General features: G+C 46.8%; 1 protein-coding gene across 1 annotated transcript in view; it reads left to right on the forward strand.

Annotated features, from left to right (window-relative positions):
• The first annotated feature begins 4,449 nt into the window (after positions 1-4,449).
• ect2l (epithelial cell transforming 2 like) overlaps positions 4,450-19,215 on the forward strand; it is a 48,811-nt gene continuing 34,045 nt past the window's right edge. Inside the window, exons 1-7 of the mRNA XM_080200836.1 lie at positions 4,450-4,517; positions 8,975-9,248; positions 11,803-11,915; positions 12,989-13,151; positions 14,677-14,929; positions 17,703-17,839; positions 17,957-18,078. Of these exons, the coding sequence (XP_080056962.1) occupies positions 9,057-9,248; positions 11,803-11,915; positions 12,989-13,151; positions 14,677-14,929; positions 17,703-17,839; positions 17,957-18,078 (980 nt within the window). The 5' untranslated portion in view covers positions 4,450-4,517; positions 8,975-9,056. The remainder of the gene's footprint in view (positions 4,518-8,974; positions 9,249-11,802; positions 11,916-12,988; positions 13,152-14,676; positions 14,930-17,702; positions 17,840-17,956; positions 18,079-19,215) is intronic.

Below are 19,215 nucleotides of genomic sequence, written 5' to 3' on the forward strand. Positions count from 1 at the left end.
TCACTGACTGTTTCCAGCAGAATTACAACATGTAACATTGTGGGAGTGCCATGCCCAGCTCAGGTCTCCATATTCTGATAAGGATATTGAGGTGCTGGAGAAGGTGCAAAAGAAAAAGATTGGCAAGGTTCTTATGGATACCAGATCTGTGAGTTCATATGAGCATGGGCCCTTTCCTCTGTAAAAGAGGAAGCTGAACGGAGGTCTTTCGGATTTGAAAGTGGATTCGGAGGATAGAGATGGAGAAAATGTTTTCGCCTGTGTGGCAGTTCAAATGTGAAGGTCAGAAATATGATAGTCACATTGGGATTGGGGCAATCTGAAGATAATGGAGGGGTGGGAGGTTGGAATTGGGATGGGCGATTGGAACTGGTATGGGATTTGAACTGGAATGGGAGGTCAGAACTGGGCTGGTGGCTTTGGACTGGGATGGGAGGTTGGAACTGAGATGGGAGATTGGAACCGGAATGGGAAGTTGGAACTGGGATTTCACCATAAATATTTTGTAGACGTTTGCTAGTTTTAAATGAAAATGAAATTTAAACTTTTTGGTTTCTTTATCTACTCGCCACTTTTATTTCTCATTCCTTTAGTTTGCACTGCCTGACAACATAGTGGATCTTGGTGAAATAAACATGTTGGACTTTAACCTGGTGTTATGAGACCTCTTACTGTGCCCACCCCAGTCCAACACTGGCATTTCCACATCATAACATGGTGGATCAACAGGTTCATTAGCAACTTTCAAAAGAGAATTAGATATATACTTAAAAAGAAAGGGGGAAAGTTGCCAGATGTTTGAGTGAATAACTGAGCTATGAAATGAGCGGACAATTTCCAAGTATTCAGGTTCAGCTATTGAAGGATAGCGGTTATACAAGCACCTTTCACAACCTGCCCAGGCCCAACAAGCTTTCCAGCTATCGGAATACTGTTTGAAGTGTAGTCATTGAGTAAATATTGGCCAGGTTATCGAGGATAGCTTGGAAATCCTGCTATGTGATCATTTTGTGGAGTTTGCACATTCTCCTCGTGTCTGTGTGGGTTTCCTCCCACAGTCCAAAGATGTGCAGGTTAGGTTAATTGGCCATGTTAAAAAATTGCCCCTTAGTGTCCTGGAATGTGTAGGTTAGAGGGATTAGTGAGTAAAATATGTAGAGATATGGGGGTAGGGCCTGGGTGGGATTGTGTTCAGTGCACACTTGATAAGCTGAAGGGCCTCTTTCTGCACTAAAGAAAAAAAAATTTACATCCATCTGAGGCAACACACCTGGGCCTCAATTTAATGCCTCATTTAAAAGATGTCACTTCTTGCACTACACTGAAACATCAGCATAGATTTCTTACTTGTGTCTCTGGACTGGGGCTTCAACCCATTATCTTCTGACTGAGGGATGAAAGTGTACACAGTACTTTTTGTTTTATTCATTCGTGGACCTGGGTATTTGACTGGCTAGCATTTATTGCCCATCCCTAGTTGTCCTTAGAGGGCAGCTGAGAGTCAGCCACGTTGCTATGGCTCTGGAGTCACATATAGGCCAGACCAAGTAAGGACGGCAGATTTCCTTCCCTAAAGGCCGTTAGTGTGCTATGGCTGATGCTGCACTTAGGGAACCATTATAGTGAGGAAGGGGAAAGTCCACTAGGGCTCCAGCTCCTGACCTCTTGCTATCCCTGTTTTTAATAACTTCTGGGTGAAAAGGTAGCCATGGTTCTTTGAATTGCATTCTTCCATAGGAGGAATGCTCGCTTCTTACATCTTAAGTACTCTGCTGGAGGAGACTTGGTTCACCAGCAGGAAGGCAATGAATTCTTGAGAGGCTGCATGGAAGAAGCACCAACAATCTGCTTTACTCCTGGTCCAACGCTGAGTCCAGCATGAGACCATGCAGACCAGAACAACCGAGCCTACAATCCAAAGGAAATCCAGTCTTGGGAGACCCCACTGAACAGTCCAAGAGGATTGGCCTCCCCATTCAAGAAGGAATACTCAAGTTGGGATTCCCCACTCCTCAACATCAACAGGTGAGATGGTGGCTCAGTGGTTAGTACTGCTGCCTCACAGTGCCAGGGACCCAGGTTCAATTCATGGCTTGGGTCACTGGAGTTTGTATGTTTTCCCCATGTCGGTGTGGATTTCCTCCGGTTTCCTCCCACAGTCCAAAGATTTGCAGGTTAGGAGGATTGACCGTGGTATGGAGGGGAAGTCCTATGAGGAGAGACTGAGGGATTTGGGGTTGTTTTCATTAGAAAGAAGGCGGCTAAGAGGGGATCTTATTGAAAGATATAAGATGATTAGAGGTTTAGATAGGGTGGACAGTGATAGCCTTTTTCCTCGGATGGAGAAAGCTAGCACCAGGGGGCATGACTTTAAATTAAGGGGGGGTAGTTATAGGACGGATGTCAGGGGTAGGTTCTTTACCCAGAGGGTGGTGAGGGATTGGAATGCCCTCCCTGCTGCAGTTGTAAATGCGCCTAGTTTGGGGGCGTTTAAGAGATCCGTGGATAGGTTTATGGATGGAAAGGGATTGGTTTAGGTTAGAGGGTCATTGTTTTTTAACTGGTCGGCGCAACATCGTGGGCCGTAGGGCCTGTTCTGCGCTGTAATGTTCTATGTTCTAAATTGTGCCTTAGTGTTCCAAAATGTATAGGTTAGTTGGATTAGTGAGGTAGATATGTGGGGGTGTGGGACTGGGCCTGGGTGGGATTGTTGTCAGTGTAGGTTTGATGAGCTGAAAGCCGTTCTTTTGCGCTGTAGGGATTCTATGATCATCCAGTTGTTCCCGTCAGTGGTAACTAAATTTGGGGAGGGTGGTTGGAAAGTGGAACTGAGCTAGTCCCTCTGTGGCCACAGAATCGAGAGTGACTCACCTCCACTGATTCAGTGTGTCCTGAGAAGCTGATTAAGTCCAATGTGAGAAGTGCAGATTCAGCCCCATGTGGGGCGAGTTGTATTTGAAGTGTTGAGTCGATGGATTGCTTGGAGGTTTGTGCACTCCAACCGGTGACTCAACTTCACCTCTGCATGCCCCCGAGGAAGTGTCTCAATGTTCTGGGTGCCTTCCTGAATGAGCAGCACTGTTGAGGGGGAGGTGCCCAGATTCCCGAGCTAGAATGGTGATGTAGCAGTCAGGCAATTCATTATTGGAATTGTCCATGATGGTCCTGAGCTTCTAGGTCCCAAACTTCAGCTGAAGAGGCTTGTGCAAGAGTTTGTTTTTAAATGAGGAGAGGTTGTTGTATGTCAATTTTGGCAGACGGGATCTTGGTCCAATGGCAAGGGATTTCTGGTTCACTAATGTCCTTTAGAAAAGAAAATCTGACGTCCTTACTGGTCTGGCCTACATGTGACTCCAGTGCCACAGCAATATAGTTGACTTTCAACTGCCCTCTGAAATGGTTAGCAAGCCATTCAGTTCAAGGGCAGCTAGGGATGGGCAATAAATGCTAGCCAGCCGGCAAAGCCCATGTTCCACAAATGAATAAAAAATTTCCAAGAGGACTAGAGGATCCAAAGCTAACAGGAAGAAGAGAGAACAAAAGAATCCGACCAGAAACCAACTTGCCTTTCGCAGAATTGTACTGTACAGTGCAGAGGGTGGCCATTCAGCCCAAGCTGCCTGTGCTGGCTCTCGGAACAATCTATGCACTTTAGTCTCATTGTCTGGACACATTCTGCAAAGCTCTGCAAATCTTCCCTTTTGGCACAGTGATTAGCACTGCTGCCTCACAGGCGACCCGAGTTCGTTTCCTGGCTTGGGTCACTGTCTATAGAGTGTCTGCATGGGTTTCCTCTGGGTGCTCTGGTTTCCTCCCACAATCTGAAAGACATGCTGGTTAGGTGCATTGGCCATGATAAATTCTCTCTGTGTCCCAGAGCAGGCACTGGAGTGCAGCGACTAGAGGATTTTCACAGTAACTTTGTTGATTTGATTTATTATTGTCACACGTATTAACATATGCGCTCTGCAGTCAAAACATGCCATTCATCGAGAAGGAAACATGAGAACGCAGAATGTAATGTTACAGTCATAGCTAGGGTGTAGAGAAAGATCAACTTAATGCAAAGTAAGTCCATTCAAAAGTCTGATGGCAGCAGGGAAGAAGCTGTTTTTGAGTTGGTTAGTACGTGACCTCAGACTTTGCAATGTTAGTGTAAGCCTACTTGTAACACTAACAAATAAATAAACTTTGCGATTATATCTCCAAATCACTTGGGAAAATCTCTATTGAGTCTGCTCCTACTGCCCCCTCTGAGACAGTGCAATCCACATTTCAACAAAACAATTTAACGCCAGTCTTTATCTCCCTTGTTTGAATTGGACAGAGAATGTGTTGCTGCTGAGAAGTCGGTGCTTTGCCCCTGGGAGGCTTGAGTCGGCTGAGAGAGGTTGCCTGGTAAATCACCTGCCACATTGAGCTTCATGTGTGTTGAGTTGCCCTGGTGATCTGACCTGCACACAGACACACACACACACACACTCGGCTTAAAGTGCAGAGGAGCAGCTGGAGAAAGGGTAAGAAATCGAAGTTTGTGACTCAGCTTTCCTGATGTAAACCATCAACAAAAGAGTCGAGTTTCTTTCGCGAGTTTTTTGTTGCTTGGTGGGGTGTCTGAAACACACCAAACCCAGAGCAAATTGCCCAGAATGTGAGTTCAAGTGGGTGGGACTCGGGAAATGAATTCCTTATACGGTTCTCGATTTTTTTTTGAGTTTGTGTCGTGAGTGAGTGAATTTCAATCAGAAACAAGTGGAAAATTCAGTTCTGGCTCATTTGTAGCGATCGTTGTCGGAATAATTATTTTCTCTTTGAATCTGCGTTGTGGCAAAGGGGGAGTGTTTCTGGCTGGAAAGTTATTCAAACAGGAAGTGCAAATCTCAGCCGAGGCAACCAGCTAGTGCCAGCAGCCCCACTACCTTTAAACTTTGTGCTTTAAATCTAAATTTAATTTAAAATAAAAACAGGGGGGCACAGTGGTTAGCACTGCTGCCTCACAGCACCAGGGACTCTGGTTCAGTTCTGGCCTTGGGTCACTGTCTGTGGAGTCTGCATGTTCTCGCCATGTCTGCATGGGCTTACTCCAAGCACTCTGGCTTCCTCCCAAACTCCAAAGGTGTGCGGGTTAGGTTGATTGGCCATGCTAAATTGACCCTAGTGACAGGAGATTAACGGGGTAAATTCGGGGATCGGGCCTGGGTGGGATTGTGGTTGGTGCAGACTCGATGGACTGAATGGCCTCCTCCTGCACTGCAGGGATTCTATAAGACAATAATTCCACCTCAGCTGGAGCATTAAGTCCAATTCTGGGCGTCGCACCTTTTAGAAAGGATTTGAAAGCATTAGAGAGGGTGCAGAAAATGCTCACAACATGAGGCACTTCTGTTATCTGATGGATTGGAGAAGCTGGATCTTCAAGGAGACAAATTTGAGAGAGGATTTGATATGCATTTGATTTGAGGTGTTCAAAAGTGTGCGGGTGTCGAAACAGAGTAGAAAGGGAGAAACTGTTCCCAAGAGTCAAGAACCAGATGATTTAAGGTGTTTGGTAAAAGTTTGAGGAAAGAAGCATTTCACACAGTGGGTGGTTAGGATCTGGAAGATTTGTGGTACGGGCAAGTTCAATTGTGGCTTACAAAACAGATCTGAACAGAAATACGCCATGGCTACAGGGTAAAGGCAAGGGATTGGAACTATGTGAATTCTTGTAGTGGGCTGGCATGTTCTGAAGGAGAAAATGAATCTTCACTCACAGAGGCAAGGTTTGATCAGGGATAGTCAACATGGATTTGTCTGAGAGAGTTCAGACCTAACAAATCTGAATGTTTTTTGAGGAGGTGATCAGGTAAGTAGATGAGGGTTCTGTTGTTGATGTATCCATAAAATCTATGGAATTTAGCAAAGCCTTTGACAAGGCCTCACGTGGAAGGCTTGTAAAGAAAGTAATTACACATGGGATCCAGGGTAAGTTGACAAACTGAATGCAAAACTGGCTTCGTGCTAGGAGACAGAGAGTGGTGAGAGAAGGCTGTTTGTGTGAATGGAGGCCAATGTCCAGTGGCGTACCACAGGGATCAGTGCTGGGTCCCTTACTCATGATATATATAAACCATATAGATGAGAGTGTGGAGGAGGGGATAAGTAAGTTTGCGAATGACGCAAAGATTGGCAGGATGGTTAACACTGAGGAAGAAGGCCTTACATTGCAGGGAGATATAGATGGGGTTGGTTAGATGGGGTTGGTTAGATGGGCACATCTGTGGCAGATGGAATTTAACCCTGAAATATGTGAGGTGATGCACTTTGGAAGGAATAACAAGACAGAAGAGTACTCAATTAATGGCAGGACATCAGGAAGCTCAGAGGAACAGAGGGATCTTGGGGTGCTTGTCCACTGATCCCTGAAGGCAGCAGGACAGATTAAGAGGGTAGTTAAGAAGGCATATGGGACACATGCCTTTTATCAGTGGTGGCATCAATTATAAGTGCAAGGATGAAGCTGTACAGAGCATTAGTCAGGCCACAGCTGGAGTACTGTGTGCAGTTCTGGTTGCCTCACGATACATAGGATGTGACTGCACTGGAGGAGGTACAGAGAAGGTTCACTAGGATGTTGCCTGAGATGGGGCACTTGAGCTATAAGGAGAGATTGGAAGGGCTGGGTCGTCTTCTTTAGAGCAGAGATGGCTGAGGGGGGGGACATGATTGAGGTGTATGAGATTATGAGGAGTATGGATAGGGTGAGCAGGGAGCAACTGTTCCACTTTGTTGAAGGGTCAATAATGAGGGGGTATAGTTTTAAGGTGAGGGGCTGGAGGTTTAGAGGGAATTTGAGGAAAAATTCTTTCACACAGAGGGTGATGGAGTCTAGAACGCACTGCCTGGGAGGGTAGTAGAGATGGGAAACCTCACAACCTTTAAAAAGTACCTGGAAGAGCTCTTGAAATGTTAAAACATTCAAGGCTATGGGACAAGTGCTGGAAAGCAGGATTGGTGTAGATTTAGTTTTGTTGGTGCTGATGGGCTGAAGAGCCTCTTCTGTGCTCCTCGACTCTACGACTCGATTCAATATCTACCTTCTGAGTCAACATCTTGAAAGAAGAGGGTTGAAGAAAATGAAGAGGAGTTCCCTCCTTTCTGAGAGAACACGATCAGGCAATAAACTCTTCCTTATTACTGTCATGTAGGAACAGGTGGAGGCCATTCAGCCCATCGAGGCTGTTCCAAGAGATCATGCTTGCTCTGTATTCTAACTTCCTCCATCTACATTGGTTCCATAATCTCTTAATATTCTTGCTGTATGAAAATAGATCAATCCCAGGGTTGACATTTTCAATTGAACCTCAGCTTTTTGGTGGAGAAGGTTCTGGATTTCCCCTTACCCGTTGTGTGAAGAAGGGCTTCCTGACATTAGTCCTGAACGTCTTGGCTCTAGGTTTGAGGTTATGTCTCTTCATCCTTGAATATCCCCACCAGAGGAAATAGTACCTCCCTACCCTTCATCACCTTAACTCCAATTTTAATATTCTTTTCATGGGATGTGGTCGTTATTGGTTGGCCAGCATTTATTGCCCATCTCTAATCGCCCTTCTTAAACCTCCGCAGTCCGTCTGATGTAGGTACACCCACAGTGCTGTTAGAGAGGGAGTTCCAGGATTTTGACCTAGCGACAGTGAAGGAATGGCAATATCTTTCCAAGTTCACCGGTTCTCCTCAAGGCTGTGTCCTCAGCCCCTCTCTATACTCCTTATACACCTTTGATTGTATTCCACTCCAACTCGATTTTCAAGTTTGCTGATGGCACCACCATTGTGGGTCGGATCTCAAACAATGACGAGACAGAGTACAGGAATGGAAAAGTATCTGGTGAACTGGTGCGGCAACAATAATCTCTCCCTCAATGTCAACAAAACGAAGGCGACACTCAGAGACTTCAGGAAGCCTAGTGGAGAACATGCCCCTGTCTAGATCAATGGGGATGAAGTAGAAATGGTCGAGAGCTTCAACTTTTTAGGTGTCCAGATCACCAACAACTTGTCCTAGTTCCCACATGATTCAGGTGGCCCACTAGGAAGCTTTCATCAAACAAATTTTATTTACGAGCACAGTTAGAATATAACAAAAAGTATTAGCATAACTTTTACCAATTTAAAAAGAATTAAACATGACACAGTATAATTCTGAACAGCTAGCTCTAGCTATCTTTAGAGATCCAATGTAAGCAGTTCCCCATAGATATAAATCTCTTTTTTTTTAGAACCATTTACGGCTAAAATCAGATAAGCTCATGTGGATGTTAGATTTACACTGCTGGACAGAGATCCAGGCAGACACCTGCCTTCTGTCTCTCATACAACCATCACCAGAGAAAAGTCCTCCTCCAAACAGCAGAATCTTAGAGAAAGAGACTTATTTCCTGACAGATTCCAGTCTCCAACTCCAGGGAGAGAAAGAAACACAGTGGAAGTGACCTCTCTCTCTAAAGATCCCAAGCAGCAGACTGAGTTCGATTTGGCTATGTAAGCCTAGCTCCACCCAGTCACCTGATTTTTCTGTAAGTCAACCTAATCAAATCCCCAGGGGAAAACGAAAATAACAGAACAGCACTGGTTCAGATTAAAACAAACATTCTAGCAATTGGGAGCAATTATGCTGCTGCAGTAACAATACGGTGCTGCTGGATGCAGACCCAGTGGCACCAGTGTTGGAACAGACTGTTATTAAAAAAAAATCCTACATAGAAACATGACTCAAATGCATTTCTTATAGACACAGTATCACCACATTCCAGATACAGAGGCCATTCTTTTCTTTGTTATGTTGAGGGTGGTTACTCAGTCTAAGCAGTATGAGGTATCTCTTACACTGGAGGAGAAACCCGAGAGTTGAAGCAAAATGTTTATAGCCCCATTAGATGTGTTTACTTTGCCGTAGAAATCCATTTCTGAAGGAATTGTCAATATCTTTCCCACAGGCTGCGTACGGATCCCTCAACACTCAGAGGGTTGTGAGGGTTTGCCACAGAGACCCTCACATCACAGAGAGTGCCCAGTCCCATGACGGCAATGCTCTCCAGCCTGAAGCCCACCCTGCATGGAGTCAGATGTTGGCAGACGGAGTGTTTGGGTCCACGGCTCAGTCAGTCGGAGGATTTTGGGAGAGGTTCCAGTGTGGAGCTAGCCGGGATCACCCAGCAAACCAAATTTAGCACGTGGACACCCATCATACACAAGACAGCCAATCAGCAGGTGAATTATTGGTTGGTGTCTGTGGTAACCAATAGGATGTTGTTACATTGGTTTTACTCCATTAACGAGTGTTTTTAAACATGGACAAATTGTTTCCTTTGATTTATATTTTAGTCTTTAATTTCATTCTCCCTAGATCGGCTTGTTATTTTCTGGCTTTTGATTATATTTTTCCCAATTTAGAACTGATACTTTCCTGAGCTTTGTTGCTGTTTGATCTTTCAGTTTTGCTTATTTTTCTGACACTTCTCTAACACCGAGGGAGTGCCGCACTGTCAGAGGGTCAGTGCTGAGGGAGTGCCGCACTGTCAGAGGGTCAGTGCTGAGGGAGTGCCGCACTGTCAGAGGGTCAGTGCTGAGGGAGTGCCGCACTGTCAGAGGGTCAGTGCTGAGGGAGTGCCGCACTGTCAGAGGGTCAGTGCTGAGGGAGTGCCGCACTGTCAGAGGGTCACCCCTCAGCCTCCTACACTCCAGAGAAAAATGTCCCAGTCTATCCAGCCTCTCCTCATAACTCAAACCATCAACTCCCAGTAGCATCCTAGTAAATCTTTTCTGCACTCTTCCTAGTTTAACAATATCCTTTCTATAATAGGGCAAGCAGAACTGTACACAGTGTTCCAAGCGTGGCCTTACCAATGTCTTGTACAATTCCAACAAGATGTCCCAACTCCTGTATTCAATGTTCTATAGTTGGATATGAAATTTAAATTCAATGTGTTTGAAGAGCTGGGAACTAATGTAGGCAAGTGAACACAGGCATGACTGGTGAACGGGGCTCAGTGTGTGTTGGGAGAGGAGCAGCAGATGTTTAATAGCGAGTGAGAGGGTGGAATCTACCACTACTGTACAGCCAGTATGTTACTATGCTGCTGAAATATGTGCTGAGGGTGATGAGGGATGGGATATTTGATTTGATTCATTATTGTCGCATGTATTGGGATACGAGGTTTGTTTCCTGCACACTATACGTACAAAGCATACCGTTCATAGAGTACATAGGGGAGAAGGGAAGGAGAGGGCGCAGAATGTAGTGTTACAGTCACAGCTAGGGCGTAGAGAAGGATTAGCTTAATATTATATTAAATTCCTTCAAAAGTCTGATGGCAGCAGGGAAGAGGCTGTTCTTGAGTCAGTTGGTACGTGACCTCAGACTTTTGTATCTTTCCCCGATGGAAGAAGGTGGAAGAGAGAATGTCCGGGGTGCGTGGGGTCCTTAATTATTCTGGCTGCTTTGCCGAGGCAGTGGAAAGTGTAGACAGAGTCGATGGATGGGAGGCTGGTTTGCGTGACGGATTGGGCTACATTCACAACCCTTTGTAGATCCTTGCGGTCTTGGGCAGAGCAGGAGCCCATACCAAGCTGTGATACAACCAGGAAGAAAGCTTTCTATGGGGCATCTGTAAAAGTTGGTGAGAGTTGTGGAGGACAAGCCAAATTTCCTTAGTCTCCTGAGAAAGTAGATGTTGGTGGGCTTACTTAACTATAGTGTTGGCGTGGAGGGACCAGAACAGGTTTTTGGTGATCTGGACACCTGGAAATGTGAAGCTCTCGACTATTTCCAGATCAGCGCCCCTCCCCTTGATGCTGCGTCTTAATTCTGAGCAGGAAGGATGGGCTGGAGCAACTTGTTACTGAGAATAACACGGGCTGGCGAAGTGACTCAGAGCGTTTTGATTGAATGATCTTTCACTGTTCGTAAATAGTTGTAACGCGCAAAGATTTTTGGAGCTGGCTGCAAGAGTGGCCTTAATTAATCGTTAACTCGGATGGTGGGCTTGTATTTTGGAACAAGGGCTCCTCCTGTAGGCCTGACAACCCATTACACCCCTGTGCTGTGAGCTCCCTCTGCTGGTGCCACCACTCACTACATCATTGAATACAGAATGCTGGAAACTTGCCAGTAATGATGTGGAGATGCTGGTGTCGGACTGGGGTAAACACAGTAAGGAGTCTCACAACACCAGGTTAAAGTCCAACAGGTTTATTTGGTAGCAAACACCACTAGCTTTCGGGGTTTGGCCCTTCGTCAGGTGAGTGGGAGTTCTGATCACAAACAGGGCATATAAAGGCACACACTCAGTTTACAGAATACTGATTAGAACGTGAGTCTTTACAGCTAATCAAGTCTTAAAGATGCAGACAATGTGAGTGGAGATAGCATTAAGCACAGGTTAAAGAGATGTGTATTGTCTCCAGATAGTACAGTAAGTGAGATTTTACAAGCCCAGGCAAGTCATGGGGGTTACAGATAGTGCGACATGAACCCAAGATCCCTGTTGAGACCGTCCTCATGTGTGCGGAACTTGACTATCAGTCTCTGTTCAGCGACTCTGCGCTGTCGTGTGTCGTGAAGGCCGCCTTGGAGAATGCTTACCCGAACATCAGAGGCCGAATGCCCGTGACCACTGAAGTGTTCGCCAACAGGAAGGGAACAGTCTTGCCTGGTGATTGTCGAGCGATGTTCATTCATCCGTTGTCGTAGCGTCTGCATGGTCTACCCAGTGTACCATGCCTATAACTTGCCAGTAACACAGTGAATATTCTCCTCTTGCAGCTCTTTGATGAGAGGGTGACTCTTGTAAGCCACTGGTTTGACCTGTGGACCAATAAGCAGAGGAAACAGTTTCTGCGCAGTGTTCTGACACGTTGCAGTAAATCACAACTCAAGTAAGCAAAAACGCCAAGTCAAAGCTGAAGCTTAACAGTAACACAAGTGTCACAGCAGAAATGTTTGTTCAAATTACTTCTGTTCTGGATATTTCGCTCGTGTTGCTTGTTCATTTCTCTGCTTATCTTCACACAAACCCCTGAACCGGGGGTTGTTGGAGGGGACATGGAGCCAGGTCAAAGATTTATTGTTGACTCCATTTAACTCCTTTCCTTCTGTCCAAACACTTTTGTGATTGGCAAAGGTATCCCAGCAGAACACATGGAATGAAAGAGAGAGAATGTCATGTAGCCCATACAACCTAACCCACCTGCAGATCATGTATGGCTTGGTGGCATAGCGGTTAGCACTGCTGCCTCACAGCACCAGGGACCTGGGTTCGGTTCCCTGGCTTGGGCGGAGTTTGCACATTCTTCCCGTGTCTGCGTGGGCTTCCTCCGGGTGCTCCAGTTTTCTCCCACGCTCCAAAGATGTGCTGGTTAGGCGCATTGGCCATGATAAATTCTCCCTTAGTGTACCTGAACAGGCGCTGGAGTGTGGCGACTAGGGGATTTTCACAGTAACTTCATTGCAGTGTTAATGTAAGCCTACTAATAAATAAACTTAAAACTTAAGATGTGCAGGTTAGTTGGATTGGCCATGATAAATTGCCCCTTAGTGTCAGAGGGACATGGTGTTACGGGGATAGGACCTGGGTGGGACTGCTGTTGGTACAGACTCGATGGGCCGAATGACCTCTTTCTGCATTGTATGATTCTATGAGTCTAATCTATATTCAACCTGCTTGATCATGGAGTCTAATTCTTAGTCTTGAGGTTCAATTAGCCAAAGCAAGTAAAGATCACACTTGCATCTCCTTCCCTAGTCCATTCTGCCTTGAATAGGTCTCCAGACTGAATTCAGAGGCTGACGTTTGAGGGGGACTGCTCCACATCCAGTAACGCTGAGTAGGACACTAGTCAGGTCAGGTTTGAGGGGCTGAATAGCCTCCCCTGGTTCCTGGTGTTACTGCATTAATGCTGTGTTACCGTTTCTCTCTGTTGAATGGTAATGGGGGTTTGTGTCCTCCCAGGTTTATCCAGGATTGGTTCAGTGAGACTATCCCGGTAGCCAGACTAGATTTCACCACCGTCCTGCCACGATTCCTGTCGCTCTACGTCTTCTCGTTCCTGAATCCCAGAGAGCTGTGCTCCGTATCGCAAGTCGGCTGGCACTGGAAGTTCCTGACCGAACAGGTCAGCTATTCTCCTCCGATACTTTCAGAATGACCGTGCTCCCGGAAAATCTGCTGCTCGTTTGTAAATGATCGTTAGTTAACACAGGAGATTCCACCCTCCCGTTATCAGTGACCACACACTGCAACCTGTTGTGGAGGGTCACCGAGTCCCAAATAGGAATCAAACTCCCCTGAACATCTTAATAATGCGATATCCATCAGTTTTGTTGGCACAATGATTAGCAGCACTGCCTTGCAGCGCCAGAGACCCGGGTTCAATTCCGACCTCAGGTCACTCTCTGTGTGGAGTTTGCACATTCTCCCCGTCTCTGCGTGGGTTTCCTCCGGGTGCTCCGGTTTCCTCCCACAGTCCAAAGATGTGCGGGTTAGGTTGATTGGCCATGCTAAATTGCCCCTTAGTGTCAGGAGGATTAGCAGGGTAAATAGATAGGATTATGGGAATAGGGCCTCGGTGGGATTGTAGTCAGTGCAGACTTGATGGGCCAAATGGCCTCCTTCTGCACTGAAGGATTCGATGGTTCTATGAATATTATTGGAAATGGCAGTAGGGAAATACAGTCCATTATCTTGGCTCCAATATTTCATGGGCAGGCGATGTCCATGGAATTATTGCTAGACTATTAATCCTGAAACTCGTCTAATAATTTGGGGACCCGGATTCGAATCCCGCCATGACAGATGGTGGAATTTGAATTCAATTTTAAAAAATCTGGAATTAAGAATCTACCGATGACCAGGAGACCATTGTCCGTTGTCGGAAAAACCCATCTGGTTCACTAATGTCCTTTAGGGAAGGAAATCTGCCGTCATTACCTGGTCTGGCCTACGTGTGACTCCCGAGCCACAGCAACGTGGTTGACTCTCAACTGCCCTCCAAGGGCAACTAGGGACGGGCAATAAATGCTGGCCCAGCCGGCGATACCCATGCCCCATGAATGTATAAAAAGAAATAAAAAAAACAATGCAAATCCAGAGTAACTGCACCATCCCAAAGCTCTTCGGTGCCACAGAGGGAGTGAGGGGTGTGGTGGAGGGAGTGGGTGGGAAATGGAGTCAAGTTAATGGTTATCTCCATTCCACAGTGAAAGATGACCAGAGGGAGGGAGAGCAGGAAGACAATGTGGTTGGGGAGAGAGGTACAATTCCCTCTGCCAATGACCACTGATGCTGAGGGATCACAGATTCTCCCAATAGAAAAAACACTGTCAACAAACGCAAGGGTTAGGAACAGGGATAGACCATTCAGCCCATCAAAGGGCAGTTCTTTCGCTCAGAAGGTGGTGAGTGTCTGGAACAAGCTGCCAGAGGCAGTAGTAGAGGCGGGGACCGTTTTGTCTTCTAAAAAGCGTTTAGACAGTTACATGAGTAAGATGGATATAGCGGGATATGGGCCAAATGTGGGCAATTGGGACTAGCCTAGTGGTTTTAAAAAAAAGGCAGCATGGGTAAGTTGGGCCGAAGGGCCTGTTCCCATGCTGTAAACCTATATCACTCCATGACTTTATCTCGTTGCATTTTGACAGGACTGCCTTTGGATGCCCAAGTGTGTGAAGCGTGGCTGGTTCCTGCCCTACATGCCCCCAGACCATGAGTATGGTGCATGGAAACGCCATTACGTGGCTTGTGCCTGTAGCCTGGACTACCTCACACCCACGGAGACTGCCACAATCTACGGCGTGCTTGAAGAACCCAAGGAGATTGCAGAGGACAGGGAGGAGGGATGGAACGAGAGGTTGCTAAGGAGATTGATTCAGGATAGGTTGGCTCAACAGAAGAGTGAGTAACTGAGGCATAGCGTTAGCTTTCCTCCTCTGATTTACCCCCTTCTCCTCCATAAGGAATCGTGTTGGAGTTCCGTCCCTCCTGTACCTCACTCTGTTCGAGCTGAGGCAGTGAAGAGGCCAGGAGGGTCCCACCTGCTAAATTGGACCAGCCACGTGCTATACATCTCTCTCGATAGTGAACTGTTGTTGCTGGATTGTAGCTACTCCGACCAGGAGATCTGCTGTCATGGAATCTCACACTCATCTATCTTGCTTCATCCTCGCACATCCGCTATAGCTCATCTGCAAACACCCTGCGACTTCCTTCACCCATCCTCGGCCTCTCTTCCTGCTGTCCTACACTTTCACCTCGAGGATCATAGAATCCCTAAATTCAAAAAGAGGCCATTCAGCCCATTGCGCCTGCACCAGCAACAATCCCGTCAGACCCTATCCCTGTAACCACCCTGTTAATCCCCCTGACACTAAGGGGTAATTTAGCATGGCCAGTCAACCTAACCCGCAAGTCTTTGGACTGTAAGAGGAAACCGGAGCACTCAGAGGGGACCCACTCCGACACGGGGAGAACATGCAAATTCCACACAGACAGTGACCCGAGGCTGGAATTGAACCCGGGTCCCTGGCACTGTGAGGCAGCAGTGCTAACCACTGTGCCACCGTGCCGCCCAAGGAACGACTCAGTTCTGATCGAATGGCCAAATACTGACTGGATGTCACTTTTTGAGAGTTCTTTTTGCTCTTGTGATTTCCAGCGATTCTTCATCTGGTCTGAATCTGGAATTTTTAACATCTGTCTGAGCTTTCGCATTTTAAAGACCTGTCTTTGCTTCCACAGATCTTTATTAGTTGAAAGTTGGAAGTAAAGATGGATAGTTCTGTACGAAAAGCGATGGCAGGCTGATCCAATAACCTCAATTTTACAAAACGGCCCAAAGTCAAAATTAGACCCATGTGTGCTACCGAGCTATTTGACCACTGTAGTCATCACAGGCAAGGCTGACTCCTCCCTCAGCTGACATGGTGGCACAGTGGTCAGCACTGCTGCTTCACAGTGCCAGGGACCTGGGTTCGATTCCCAGCTTGGGTCACTGACCGCGTGGAGTTTGTGTGTTCTCCCCATGTCTGTGTGGGTTTCCTCCAGGTGCTCTGGTTTCCTCCCACAGCCTGAAAGACGTGCTGGTTGGGTGCATTGACCCAAACAGGCACTGGACTGTGGTGACTAGGGGAATTTCACAGTAACTTCATTGCAGTGTTAATGTAAGCCTTAATTGTGACAAATAAATGAACATGGATTTCCAGTGTGGGTTCAGTGGGTAGTCAGCTGTTAACAATTCAGGACAAGTATTTGATTTGATTTATTATTGTCACATGTATTAACATACAGTGAAAAGTATTGTTTCTTGTGTGCTACACAGACAAAACATACCGTTCATAGAGAAGGAAACGAGAGTGCAGAATGTAGTGTTATAGTCATAGCCAGGGTGTAGAGAAAGATCAACTTCATGCAAGGTAAGTCCATTCAAAAGTCTGACAGGAGCAGGGAAGAAGCTGTTCTTGAGTCAGTCGGTACGTGACCTCAAACTTTCGTATCTTTTTCCCGATGGAAGAAGGTGGAAGAGAGAATGTCCGGGGTGCGTGGGGTCCTTAATTATGCTGGCTGCTTTGGTGAGGCAGCAGGAAGTGTAGACAGAGTCGACGGATGGGAGGCCAGATTGGGTCTGGCCTACATGTGACTCTAGATCAATGGTGGGCAACCTGCCACATGCAGCCTATTTGGGTTCTGAGTGCGGCCCATGAGACATTTTGTTGCCCATTGGCCACGCGCAGAGTTATCACATTCCACTCATTTCCATCCACGTAGTTATTTTCCCACCGGTGTGTCTGAAGCGATTCGCGTGTAAAACCAGGACGAGTGAAGTGAGGTGCGTGCTGATTACTCACAACATTGACCGTGAGAGCCGTGCGCTCCCTGTGTGTCAATATATCTTTTGCTTCTAACCACTTGAGGTTGATGGTAGTGCGATTAACGTATAAATAATTAAACTTTTTCGATAACACATTATGAAACATTCCGGTGTGTGTTAAATGTATTTAATCTCATTCATGGTTAGTGAAGAAGGCCGATTTCGATCTTGTGGCCCGCTGAGGTGAAGGAGGGTCACTCAGGCGGCTCGCTCACCAGCCTCGGTTGTCCATCGTTGCTCCAGATCCATAGCAACATGGTTGATGATTAACTGCCCTCCGAAATGGCTGAGTAAGTGACTCAGTTCAGGGGCAATTAGGGATGAGCATCAAACGCCAGCCTTGCCAGCCATGCTAGAGGGCACAGCCTCAAAATAAGAGGGGGGGGGGAGGCAGTTTAGATCAGAGTTGAGGAGGAACTTCTTCTCTCAGAGGGTAGCGAATGTCTGGAATTCTCTGCCCGTGGTGGAGGCTACCTCACTAAATATATTTAAGTCACGGGTAGATATGTTTCTGATAGACAGGGGAATTAAGGGTTATGGGGAGAAAGCGGGAAAGTGGAACTGATCCACTTCAGATCAGCCATGATCTTATTGAATGGCGGGGCAGGCTCGAAGGGCTAGATGGCCTACTCCTGCTCCTATTGCTTATGTTCATGCCCTCATCTCAGGAAAGATTTGAAAAGACTGTTTCTGTGAAGTGCCTGGGGTTGTTTTAGCACGTTGAAGGTGCTACGTCAATGAACTTGTTGCTGTCGTTCCAGCACTCGCTAACTTTCTGCTTCTCCCCCACGAATGGCTCAGAGGAATTACTGAGGTCACGACCCCCTTGGCTGAGTGGGAAAGGGAATTCTGCTCAGCGTGATCCGAGACATCACGTCAGCGCATCGCGGACCAGCCTGGAGGGCCCCGGACTGAGCACAGCTTTGCTGCAGCTGATGGTAACACCACAAACCCTTCCGCACTTCAGCTGACACGCTCGTAATATCTCCGTCGCCTTCTCGTGTATCATTGTCGAGCTTACAGCAAGGTTTCCCCCCTGTGTTGATTTGCTCCAGGGTAAAAAGCTCCAGACAAACGTGGCCCTTTCCCAGCTCCTGAGGGAAGAGATCAAATCCTCGGCTGTGTGGAAGTTAGAGAAACAGCGTGTGCTGCGATCGCTGGGAGAGTTACACTCCAGGTCAGTAACCCAGCACTCAGGAAATCGACTGTCTCTGTGGGCTTTTCCTGGAGCTCGATAGGTTGGGCTGCACCCCACCAACTCTCGTTACCATTAGACTCCCATAGAATCCTCACGGTGCAGGAAGAGGCCATTCGGCCCCTCGAGTCTGCACCAGCCACAATCCCACCCAGGCCCTATTCCCGTAATCCCATGCTAATCCTCCTGACGCTAGGGTCAATTTAGTATGGCCAATCAACCTAACCCACACATCTTTGGACTGTGGGAGGAAACCTACGCACCGGTGCTAACTACTGTGCCACCGTGTCACCCTTAGGTTGTCTGTGTTTAAAGGTTATTTTATTAGTGTCACAAGTAGGCTTGCATTTGCACAGCAATGAAATTACTGTGAAAATCCTCTAGACACCAGAGTGTGGCGGCTATTCGGGTAACACTGAGGGAGAACTTAGCACGGCCAATGTACCCTAACCAGCACGTCTTTTGAACGGTGGGAGGAAACCAGAGCAAACCCATGCAGACATGGGGAGAACACGCAGATTCCACACAGACAGTGACCCAAGCCGGGAATCGAACCCGGGTCCCTGGCACTGTGAGGCAGCAGTGCTAACCACTGTGCGTGCATGTGTGTGTTCCCACATTCTCTCTACATGACTGCACTGCCTGAGGGTGTGGCAGGTTCGATCTATGACTACAGAGTCATAGGAAAGAGACTGGAGAATGGGATTGGATGAATTGTTCTCGTGGAGAGCCAGCACGGACATGACAGACTGAATGGCCTCCTTCTGTACAGTAACCATTCCATGAGTTTGTAATTCCTGCTTTTTCATTTGAATACACGTAGGAATGTGTAAATTAGGAGCAGATGTGCCTTCTAACCTCTCAGTGACAACATTATAGACAAAGGGGTGACAGTATCCTGAGGTCAGAGGGTAAACTCACCCAGGAAGTTGGGAAAGTGAGCTGTGAAGAGGATGTAAGGAGTCTGCAAAGGGACATCGATAAATGAAGTGTTGGCAAACATTTGGCAGATGGCGTTTAATGTGGTCACAAGATGTTCGCACAGCAAATGATTAGGAAGGCAAATGGAATGTCGTTGTTTGTTGCTCGGGAATTTTCAAAAGAAGATTTTGAAAAATT

Source organism: Carcharhinus amblyrhynchos, chromosome 12 (genome assembly GCF_965287045.1).
Source record: "Carcharhinus amblyrhynchos chromosome 12, sCarAmb.v2.hapA, whole genome shotgun sequence".
Taxonomy (NCBI): domain Eukaryota; kingdom Metazoa; phylum Chordata; class Chondrichthyes; order Carcharhiniformes; family Carcharhinidae; genus Carcharhinus; species Carcharhinus amblyrhynchos.